The sequence below is a fragment of the Telopea speciosissima genome, chromosome 10 (assembly GCF_018873765.1).
Source record: "Telopea speciosissima isolate NSW1024214 ecotype Mountain lineage chromosome 10, Tspe_v1, whole genome shotgun sequence".
Classification (NCBI taxonomy): Eukaryota; Viridiplantae; Streptophyta; class Magnoliopsida; order Proteales; family Proteaceae; genus Telopea; species Telopea speciosissima.
Window position 1 is genome coordinate 60,775,401 of NC_057925.1, and position 12,329 is coordinate 60,787,729.

General features: G+C 39.8%; 1 protein-coding gene across 1 annotated transcript in view; it reads left to right on the forward strand.

Moving 5' to 3' along the window:
* LOC122643845 (callose synthase 3-like) overlaps positions 1-12,329 on the forward strand; it is a 108,703-nt gene that overhangs the window by 69,366 nt on the left and 27,008 nt on the right. The window contains exons 21-28 of the mRNA XM_043837420.1: positions 7,268-7,405; positions 7,472-7,566; positions 7,889-7,973; positions 8,063-8,223; positions 8,447-8,570; positions 8,672-8,769; positions 8,854-8,992; positions 9,082-9,233. Of these exons, the coding sequence (XP_043693355.1) occupies positions 7,268-7,405; positions 7,472-7,566; positions 7,889-7,973; positions 8,063-8,223; positions 8,447-8,570; positions 8,672-8,769; positions 8,854-8,992; positions 9,082-9,233 (992 nt within the window). The remainder of the gene's footprint in view (positions 1-7,267; positions 7,406-7,471; positions 7,567-7,888; positions 7,974-8,062; positions 8,224-8,446; positions 8,571-8,671; positions 8,770-8,853; positions 8,993-9,081; positions 9,234-12,329) is intronic.

Here is a 12,329-nt window from a genome sequence, read left to right on the forward strand (position 1 = left end):
GTACTTGATGAGGAGAAGCCAAACTCGAACATGCCACAGATAAGGTGTCTTCAAGTAGGTATAGCCCCCCCGACTCATGACCTCTACCAATCGTCTTCTTCGTCATAACAGTTATGAGTTTTAGTAAGCTTAGTAACAGATAGAAGGTTAAAAGGAAACTCAGGTAAATAGAGAACAGAAGAAAGGGATAATGAATGAGTGGCCTGAACAGTGCCTATACCAGCTACTTTAGCCAAAGAACCATCAGCTAAGGTAACATTAGAGGATGATACACGAAAGGAATAAAATATACCTGAGACCCTAGTCATGTGGTCCGAAGCTCCTAAATCAATGATCCAGGGGCAAGGAGCAATCGAAAGACATGCAGTGGCATTACCTGTCTGACCAAAGGTAGCAGTAGAAGGCTGAGAAGACAGAGATCTAGAACTTAGTAAAGCGAGCATAATCCTCATCAGACATCATCACAGTTTTACCCTCAGAAGGAGATGAATCAGTAGACTCAGTAATGGAAGCAAAATTGGCAAACTGTTGCTGTGGAGGTTTGCCATGAAGTTTCTAGCAGAAGCATTGAATATGCCCAGTACGACCACAGTGGTGACATGTCCTCACCATGCCTGAAGAATTTGAACCAGAAGTGGGAGCTGAAGTAGGAGCTTTCCCAGAGATAGGGGCTTTGTCAGAACCACCCCCACGGCCACGACCACCACTTATCCCTGTCCCACTACTAGGACCACGATAAGGTGTGAGAGAGGCCAAGGCCGAACTATTCATAGTAGTGGAATCATGAGAAGACTCACGAGATATGCGTAGAACTCGTGAAAAAGTGTCCGAAAGTGTGGCTACCTTATCACCACCAAGTATCTGAGAACGAACAGAGTCAAACTCCTTCCCAAGACCTCCCAGAAATCCCATGACTGCGAGTTGCTCTCGCTGGCTCTGCATCTGTTTGACATCAGCAGTGATAAGAAGTAGGGAATTCAGCTCCTCATACATCCTCTTAAAATCAGCAAAATACTGGGTCAAGGGGCAACCCTTTTGATCAGCCCTGTCGAAATCTTGAGATAGCTCATAGATAAGAGATAAGTTGTTCTGTCCAGAATACAGAACATGTAGATAGTCCCATAGTTCCTTGACTGTATCAATATGAGTTACAGGTCAAGAATCTGGTTGTCCATAGAGTTCAGCAGCTGCCACAAGATGCGTGCACCAACTGTATCCCATGAGGTATCATTTGCTGGTTTGGTTTTGGTCAAATGATCTTGCTGGTCCCTACCAACCAGCACTAATCTAACAATCTTTTTCCATTGTTGGAAGTTGTTGATGGCCTCCAACTTCTTCTCAACAATACGGTTAGATGAAGAGGATATAACCTCACTAACAGCAGTTTTCGATGAGTCACCCATTTTATCAAACACAAAGGATGCAAAAGGAAAAGAGGAAACCTGAGAAAATCGATTTCAGCTTCTAGAATGCCCAAAAACGATCTCAACACCTTGAAGCTGATGCCAAAAGCGCCAGACCTTGAAGCAAGCTTGATGTCTTCCTTCCAATGTGATAAGAATCACCTTCCAAGCAACCAAAACTCGATTTCTGGCCCAAACCAGAAAAGTCGATCTCAAGATTTCAAAACCCCGATAATGTCAATGCCAGCTGCTGCCCCCAGAAATCGATCCAAAAACATGATCAGACTTGCTTTCTATACTCTTGAATGTATCCACCTCATAGATCAATAAACTACCATAAAAGAGACCTAGTTCTCAATCTTCAGCCATGAACTAGTCTCTACACAGTACGAAAATGCAGCATAGGGTGCTGCACCCCTTTCAAACCAAAGAACTGAAGAAGCTCTCAAAATCCAATCAAATTAGAGTCAATCAATGATGATTGAGACCTCAAAAGGAAAGAGACAAGATACTAGGAAGGTTGTAGCAGTCCCTAGAGATCTTGCTCTGATACCATGTAAATGCTAAATGAGAGGAAGAGAAGAGGAGAAGAGGAGCCCATAAGTTTGTGTAACCCTTGGGAGACTTTCACTTAGTGTGAGAGCTACCCCTTCATTCATTATATATAGAGAGTGACTTAAGATACAAGAAAACAAAAAATACCCAAACTACCCCTAGAACAGAATCGATACATGAAACAGTCCTGCTAACAATATATATAGTGATATGAGCTATCTCATACAATCTTATAAACCGCTTAATAAATCATACATCAAACATTATTTGTTACAAAGAGTCAAAGAGTGACATATATAAGGCTATAAGAGTAAACAATATAAGCAACAATGTCAATGAATCACCTAGTATTAGAACACATGTCGGTCCTGATCAAACCACTAGAATGTTGCTGATGCCGAAGCAAGTTTTCCTCTGACTGAATCACAAAAGCTGGCCATGTCATAGTGTGGCGGAAGAAACGCTCAAAGTCGTCCACAACATCTCTATAGATGGAATCGTCAACGTACTGGAGGTACCCTAACCTAGGGTACCCTATATCTCTGAACCGTGTAGAACTCAAGCGAGAGCCACTGCTACTGGATGGTGCATGTGGAATTGGAACCGACATGTATGGCTGGGGGACTGGGAACCCGAAGATGCTGTCTACAAAACCTGATCCTCATACTCTGAGATAGAGGGTAATGATGATGAAGAACCAACCTACCCGAACTGACCATACCCAGTATAGTGACTATAGTCGGAACAGGTGCTCCCTGTGCCATATGGCCCATATCCATATGATGGTGCAAGCCACTACTCCTGGTACATACGACCCTCCAGACTCATGCCTCCGAGACTATCAATCAAGCTCCTGATACTGATGTCCATGGACTTTGGTGTATAATCCTGTTGCTCAGGTGGTGGTAAGAATACGCAACGTGGGCCTCTTGAGTACCCTACAATCCCTGTATGTGTGCAGGCATGTGCACCGTGGTCATCGTCATGTGTAGCATGAGTATACTGAGTCTCAACTTATGTGGCTATTGTTCTTTGTATTCTCCATTACTTAAAGTCAGCTCCAGGAAAAGGGATTCTTTTGTCTCCACATGATCGTCTTCGTATTGAGGCCTACACTGATGTTGACTGGGGTTGTAATCTTGATCGGAAATCTACTTCAAGCTATTGTACATTTGTACGTTTGTAGGAGGTAACCTTGTCACATGGCGTAGCCAGAAGCAGAATGTTGTGGCAGGGTCTAATGCTGAAGCAGAGTTCTGTGCTATGACCCAAGGAATCTGTGAGTTATTATGGCTTCAAAGTTTACTTCAAGATCTTAGTGGTTTTGTTCATCGCCCAATGATGTTGTACTCATTGTTCGAGAACTCGTTTCTTTTCGGTATTTCGGGCTGACCGAAATATTCGAAATTTCGGATATTTCGGTCGAAATATTGTATTTTTCTTGTATGTTTCGGTAGGTCATTTCGGTGGGTTTTAGGCCAAGTTAAGGCCTGAAACTTCATGGAAACCCTATTTTAGTCTATATAAACACATTTAAATGTTCAAATTGCAAAAATAGTCACCCAAAATGGTGTTTTGGAAAAATAGTCACCCAAAATGGTGTTTTTGACACCTCGAAGTTGTAGATCGGCTTCCGGTGTCTAACATATATTTATTTCATCACAAACAAACATATTGATCATGCATTTCCCTAAAAAAAACCAATTTTGAGAATATGGATTTACCTGGAATAGTGGAAAGGCTTCACAGATGTGCTAAGAAGTTTGAATCTTGTGTTCTCCAAGTGGTTCCGGCGTAGATGCAGCAAGGATTCAAATGGGAAGTGGAAGAATGGAGAAGAAATGAGCAAAAACCAAAAAACCAGAGCTGTTTTGAAGTCTCATTTCGACCGAGACTGACGAAACGTGGTCTTTTATATAAAGGGGTTTGACAAAAAATTCGAAATCTCGTGAGATATCATGAAATTTCGAGAATTTCGCTCGATATATTGTATTTTTTCGATTCGAAGTAGCATTTCGTTTCGAGCAGCTCGAAATATTCGAAATTCAAGATTTCGTGAGATTTTGAACTATGGTTGTACTGTGACAACAAGGCAACAATTAGCATTGCCCACAATTCACTGCAGCATGACCATACCAAACATGTGGAGATTGACAGACACTTCATCAAGGAGATGTTAGAAAGTGGACAGATTTGTATACTTTTTGTGAAGTCAAGTGACCAGCTTGCTAATGTCTTCACTAAAGGATTGAGTGGAAAAATGTTTCATCCTAACTTGGTCAAGTTGGGCATGTGTGATATCTATGCACCAACTTGAGGGGGAGCGTTGAGTGATGTAACCCGAAAGGGTATTTTGGGGTTTTTCCCCCATAGCTAGTAGAGTCGGCTATGAGAGGGCTTATTTGTAATTCTGTCCATTCTTTCAATATTATAGATAAGAGGGCTTGATGGTCACATTGATCATTCAAGCAGTGCATTCTAAACTGTTCTGCTAACAACATGTTTCATAGATACCCAAGTATAGTGAACAATACATATGTCATAGACACCCTAGTCTTCCATGTCCCAACAATACAATACTGCAAGTTTGTGACTCTCTACTGATATAGACTATGCCGTGCTGGATTGAGTCCACTCATGGTCCGATGCAGCTGATGTGCATTGTCCTCCGTCTGCATGACATATGAATGCCACGTCATAGCGTTCAAGAAGAAATGAGAGTTGTTTCTTCTCAAGCAGGTCAAGATATCCGAGATTTTTTGAGATTTCACCTAGATTTTCGAGATCTCACCGAAATTTCGGTAAACTCGATTGAAAGTATGTAAGTTTAAGATCTCGTTTGCAATCTCATCTCGACCAGATTTTGAACTATGGTTGATGTCTGTATCATGTACTTTATTCTAGACATAGGTGTTATATGTTAAGGACCTATTCTAGCCTGTGTTGGACGCTGGGAGTTGGTGCTATCAATTGTATTGGCAATCTTGTGCCCTCTCAGTTTGATGCTGGGAAAATTTGGGTGTATTGATTCCCAGTTGTGGGTGCAGCTGAAACAATAGTATATTGAGTAGATATGAAGCCCTAGTGGCACTACTTTGTGGACATAGGCATCTTGCCGAACCTCGTAAAAATCCCTGTGTTGTGGGTGTGATTGCATTATTTATTTCTATGCCAGAACTTGAAGTGTGTATGCTGTAGGATGGATGTACACACTTGGGAGAGCCCTTGGCAGTCAGGCAGGGTGTATACATGGATGTGAAATTACAGTGTGTAGAGCCAACAACATTTGATAGTATCATTGTGTAGGACAGAAAAGGATAGGAAATTGATTCACTCTCAATGACAACCATAAATCAACTGAGGTTTGAGATTTAAGGTTTTATTTTTCTCTATAAATATGTAGCTTGGATGGGAAATAAGGCAATGAAATAGAAGAATTGAACAAAGCAGACACCCCGAGTGTATAAACCCTTAAAACCACAGAGGGTTTCACTATAGTCTAGATGGGTGTACTTTCCCCTTTGCATTCTTCTCTCTCTTGTGGATGCCTTGTGTATGTCAATTAATGTAGTTCTAGATTGATAGGACACCAACTAGAAGCCAATAACCAGTGTCTGCCATGAACTAGGTAATTCAGGTAGGGTAAAATAGGTGAAGTTGTGAAATTAGGGTTAGGGTTTGATGTGTGGGTTATGTCAAGTTGATGTAGGGGAGTCTAGCAGTGAAGGTCCTGAGATGTTTTGATGGAGGAAAGTATGTAAACTTGAAGGGGCAACAGGTTAGGGTTAGGTTTCCTGAGTTTATGAAAAAAAGAAGATGAAGGAATCTAGGGTTTAAAGTGGTCAACTAGGGCTGGGGCTTGGATCGAGTTTCCCTTATGGTGAGAGGAAAATTCGATCCAAAGAAGGGGGCTGTTTTGATGGTTGGTTTGGTCTGGTCTGGGCAGAAATTTGGTCATGGGAAAAGTGAAAACAAAAAGGGGGATTCTAGGGTTTGGGTGATTAGAAGATTAGAAGAAGAATTGTTGGGGCTGGGAATGATTCAAACTCAGTATAGTTGTAGAAATTCCTTGGCAGCAGCTTGTTTGATGGTGAAAACTTGAATAAAAATCAGAACTTGAACAAAGAGAGCTTGAATGAACCACCCGGGCTTCACACCGCAAGGTGTCAATTGAATCAAACACCAATCCCACCAACGAACGACCTGAGCTTTCCACCTCAAGGTGTCAATCAGATCAAACACCGATCTCACCAGCCTTGATCAAACACAACAGAAAAATCTTCAATGGAGAAGAAAAGCAGCAAAAAGCTTTTCAATAATCAAAATTCGTGTCCAATGCTTACCCCCCTTACAGCCTTATATAAAAGACTCAAAAATAGACTCCTATACTAAAATGGAAAGGCCTAACCCAATCCTTAACCTATTAGGTAACTTAAACTGACTAGGAAATTGAAATAGACTCAAAACAGAGTCCTAATCCAGCCCCACTAAACACTTTAAAGAAAACTACTAAAATCACTTAAATTGAACCATTGGTTGAACCGATTCAGTTTATGAACAAAAACACCAAAATAAAACTAAGTTTGGAACTAAAACAACTAATCCCGTATGCTACCTAATTATCCATATTTTAGGCCCATAAAATTGGTGTATTACATAGAAAACCCACGGGATTAAAGGCCCAACATGTATATAACCCTACCCTAGACTTATTCCTAAGCAAACAAGCCCTATTTGGTGATGAATCTGCATCATCAGTTGTCATGATCTAGTCATGGTCATTTCCAGCTCAATTCTACATTGCCATGTGTCAAGAGAATGCTTTGGAAAATGTCAAAACTCATTTTTTGTTTGAAAACCATGGAGCATTGAAAAAGAAAAAAAGGGGGAGTGGGGATCCCATCCATGGTGGTGGGATGCTTGGTTTAGATAAGCCTCCAAATTTGACATCTGGCTTATCGAGGGGATTCTTCATATCTAATGCTCAGAATTTCTAATGACTAGACCACGTGGCAGATAATGAGTAGGCACCTGGAAGCCCTTTTAGCTGCATGGCTGCCAATCCCTTTTTACAGCATATAAGTACCAGTAATTCTGATTTGGCCTCATGGAATGTATCAATATTTTGGGGAAATTTGCAGTGTCTTGCTGTTGGAGTAAAATGTTGTAATGCTACTGCAACATTCTCAAATTGAATTCTATGCAGCTGAAACCATTTACTTTCTCTTTAAATATAAGTTCAATAATGTTATACATTGGTTTTGCGTTTATGTTAGATCTATGCTAATCCTTTCACCTATTGCTTCCAGATTCGAACCTTAGGAATGTTAAGATCCAGATTTCAATCATTGCCGGGTGCTTTTAATGCCTGCTTGATTCCAGTGGAGAAGAGTGAAACATCTAAAGAAAAGGGGCTGAAGGTTACTTTATCTCGGAAATCTGCTGATGTACTCAAGGCCACTTTGTCTTGGAAAGTAATAGTGGCTTATGTTGAATTTATATTGTTCTTTCAGATCCCGCCCAATAAAGAAAAGGAGCATGCCAAGTTTGCGCAGTTGTGGAACCAAATAATAGAAAGTTTCAGGGCGGAAGATCTGATCAGTAACAGGTATTGTTGCTAGAAAATATTTCTGTAACTTGATACCCTTTCTTTTGTTTGTATTTGCTAACTTTAAGACTTTTTTAATCTTAAATTGCTGATGGCTTTAACGGTGCTAGAAGATGGGGGAAATATTTATTTAAACACATAAATTAGATAATTTCAGGGAAATGGATTTGTTGCTTGAAAATATTTTTGTTACTTGATAACCTAATAACCTTTTCCTGTCCTCAACTTGAGACTGTTTGAACCTTAAACCCTTGACCCATATAAACTTACAGTGAAAGTGGAGAAATATTTATTCAGATGCTGAGCATGTTTGAAATTTCAGGGAATTGAATTTGTTGCTTGTTCCATATTGGGTTGACCGTGATTTACAACTTATCCAATGGCCTCCATTCTTACTTGCTAGCAAGGTCTGTATTTACTTAAGTTATATTTCAGTTGACTCTAATGAAAATATGAAAACTCTCCTTTAATTTTTTCTGTCTTTATATTTTGTTAGGTCCCAATTGCATTAGATATGGCTAAAGATAGCCATGGTAAAGATCGTGAACTGAAGAAGAGACTTCTTGCAGACAACTATATGTTTTGTGCGGTTTGTGAATGCTATGGTTCGTTTAGAAATATTATCAACTATCTAGTACAAGGAGTTCATGAAAAAATGTAAGATTCAATCTTTCCCCCTTATCCCCAGGGCCCCCACCCCAAGAAAGTTTTCCTTTTGACTTTTAATTTCTTTCCCATGTTATAGAAAAAATGTCATTTCTGCCTGAAATAATATCGTTATTCCTTGTCTGGCAAGGACTGTGTTTTAGGTTCACCTGAACATATTCTGATATTCTTCTTAATGCCCATACTATTCCCCCAATATCCCCCCACTCCCCAGTGTTATAAATGTTATATTCTCTGAAGTTGACAAGTACATAGAAGCGGACACTCTTATTAAAGAATTGAAGATGAGCGCACTCCCAAGCCTCTATGAACATTTTGTTAAGCTTATCACGTATTTGGTATATACTTGCAACTTCCAACATTAATGGTTACCATATTCATTGTAAACAGTATTATGTGGTGAGTTAGTTAGACTAATTGAACGGTTCACTTTTTACAGCAAGACAATAAATCTGAAGATAGGGATCAGGTTGTAATCCTCTTCCAGGACATGCTGGAGGTTGTGACAAGAGACATAATGGAGGATCTGATTCCTAGGTAAATTATTTTCATTGTGACTGGATCCTAATGTATGTTAAAACGATGTTTATGTTGTTCTTATGTGCTCGGTACTTTTCTTAGTAATCAAGAATCAAGTCGTGGTGGATCTTATGCGAGGCATGAAGGGATGGCCACCCTTGAAGATCAAACACAGTTATTTGCTTCACCTGGTGCTATCAGATTCCCAATAAAACCAGAGACTGCAGCCTGGAAAGAGAAAGTAATTTATATTTGATAAGATATTTTATTGTCACACAATTTCTCTTTTAGTTGTCTATCCATGATTTTTGAACATGTTGCTTTTTGCAGATTAAAAGGCTTCACCTGTTACTTACAGTGAAGGAGTCTGCGATGGATGTGCCAACCAATTTAGAAGCGAGAAGACGTATTTCTTTCTTCTCAAATTCCTTGTTTATGGGCATGCCTCCAGCACCCAAAGTTCGCAATATGCTTTCATTCTGGTAAGCTTCATTCAAATTAAACTCTCTTCATCGGATCCTATGGACGTTAAAAGTTATGCAACTGGTTTTTTGCATAAATTGCAGCTTGACTTGCATGTGCTTTTGGTTGTTATGTTTATACTATTGTTCTAAAACTCTCCGAGATCTCGACAAGATCTCTGAAAACTCGAGAAACTCGAGACGAGATCTCTTACAAAATCTCAAATCGACATTGTTTCGAGAAACTCGACTGAAATTTCGGCGAGATTTCGGTAAAGTACCGAAATCTTGCCGAAATGGTACAAACCACCTTATAAATAGGCAGCAACTCAACCCATTCTTCAAAATTTCAAAGAAAACTCGACAGTTTCGTGGTTTTGGACCTAGAGAAGGACGAAAAAGCTTGGATCTTGATTTTTTTGCCACATCATCACTCAATACTACTGTGGGTTGCCACATCACTACAAAGAGATCAATTACTGCTTACTGTGGAAGATTTGGCTACATTCAACTATTTCAGGTAAAGTAGTTTCCCAAAAATTATTTTTTGAAAAAAATATGACAAATACTTGTTGTATGGGGGTAGATTTTTTATATGTCTGACACCAGAGGCCAATCTACGACCTCACGGTGTCAAAATTAAGGGTTCGATGTTTACTACCAGTTATGTCTCATAGCACTCAAACAATGTGTATAATAGGCGATGATATTACATAAAGGGTTCGACGTTTACTGCCAACCAAGGGTGCAAATCCCAAACACCAAATTGGGTGCTTTTTTTTACAATTAATAGATTTAAATATGTTTATTAAGCCTAAAACAAGCTTCCCTGAAAGTTTTGGAGCCAACTATGGCCAGTTGCCAACCGGAACATCATATCGAAACAAAAAAAACAAATTACAATAACTCGGCGAGATCTCGAGATCTCAGTCGTTGAGACACCGAGTGAAGACGAGTTTTGAACCTTGGGTATGTATGAGGGCTACATCCCATCTACCCTAGCCCCATCCCATTCAACCCATTCCCGTTCTGGCAGCCATCTCATTGGGCTTAGGCCTTCTCTCTGCCCTAAGTCTAGAAATCACTCGACCCATACACTCCCCGTCCCATCACCCTTCTGGCCCTTATCCTAGTGGGCCTTCTCTTCTTGGCTCAGTGTTTGGCAACCTCCCGACCCAAACTCAACTTGCCTCTTCTTCTTTACCTGCCTCTTTCACCGAAATTTACTCCCCATAAACTTCTTCACCCTTTGTCATCCCCCTCGCCTTCGTGTCTACCTCCGGCGCGACATAAGCTCCCCTCCTTATCCCAAGAAGCAACTCCTCCCAGATTATACCTTGCCCAACAATGAGAAGATATTGCCTCCAAGTATGTGGTAGAATTTATGTTGTTAGGGGTACTTTTGTCACTGTCTTATCATAAGCATGGTACAAAATTTCGCGAAATTTCGGTGTATTTCGGTGATTTCGACACTACTGAGACGAGATGGGCTTCCGAAATGAAAAAAGTTCAAATTTCGGCGAAATTTCAGTATATTTCGTAGAAATACTGTGTATTGAGTAGTATATTTCGGTAAATTTCGGTACATCTCAGTATATTTCGGTAAATTTCGTAGAAATACTTTGTGTATTGAGTATTGAACTATGGACTATTATGAATTTTATGAGTTATGACTTATGCACTTGTGACTTTATGAGTTTAAACTAAAGGCTACATTTGACTTTATTTTTGTTTCATTACTTTGTTTAAATTTTTTATTATGTCTTTTAGTACTTAAATAATATGTATTTAACTATTTTATACAACAGGGTCTGAACATATACAGTCAATCAAGGGTGCAAACCCAAAACTCCACTTTGAGTTCATTTTTTTTGCAATATGAAGGTTTAAATGTGTTTATTTAGCTTAAATAAGGGTGTCCTTGAAGTATCAGGCCTAGATATGGCCAAATACCTACCAAGATGGACTCCCGAAATATTGCAGAAAAAATGCAATATTTCGGCGAAATTTCGCCAAATTTCGGATATTTCGGATATCTCGGTAGGCCCGAGATATCGATATATCGCGAGATATAGTACTATGATCATAAGTCATGTTAAGTTGTAATTTTATCTTTTGTTATTTTTATCTTTTACCTCCAAAGGTAGGCATATGTAATTTCAAGAAGTTGTTAATGAACTATTTTGAAGCCTACATGAAGATTTCAAGCTCCTAAAGTTACCACCAGCCTGTTCGAGGGTTACCTCCAGCTTTTGGTTGCAGTTCCTCTCTCTCTCTCTCTCTCTTGGCAAGTGTTAGTGCACAACTCATTTTCGTGTTGACTGCCAGGTATAGCTAGTTTCGATTTTCTCTCTCTTTTTTGCAGTTAGAATGCAATGTATGGTGCTTTTCAGCTATGAAATGATTGTGGAATGCCTCATATGATTTTTTGAGTTGTTATGAGATATTGTTACCCTTTGAAGGGCTTGTTTGAGTGGAGTTTTCTCATATTTGGAGCTTGTGATTCCCTTGATTTTATTTTTTTTCCCTGTGGTGGAGTTGTGTATTTGGGTTGTGTGTGCTTCCCATTTGGTTTGGAATTTTTCATATATTGTTGAGTGTCCTTCTACACTATGTTTGGGGTCAGTGGATCTACAAAGACCTCTAGTGGTGCTTTGGTTGACTCACAACCCTCTCAACTAGTCACTCAGTTAAAATTTGAGAATTCTCACACCCGAATCTCTATTGTGAAGTTGGATAACACCAACTATTTAGACTGGGCTCATTTTGTCAATCTTTCCCTCCAGAGTAAAGGGAAACTTGGATATATTACAGGGTGGGTGACTGCCAAGGTTTACCAACTTCTCCAGAAGATTATCACCATGTGGCAGGGTAATAGGACAATTTCTGAGTTTTACAATGCTTTTGTTAGCCTCTGGGAGGAATATGACCACTATCGGGACCTTCAACTAATCAATCCCGAGGATGAAGCTAAGGTGTACCATACTCTTGAGAAGGAGCGTGTTCTCATTCTGCTTGGTGGACAGAATCCTTACTATGAACCTATTCGAATACAGATTGTAGGCTGGTCTCCCCTTCCCTCTTTAGATGAGGTCTGTAGCTACTTGCAAAGTGAGG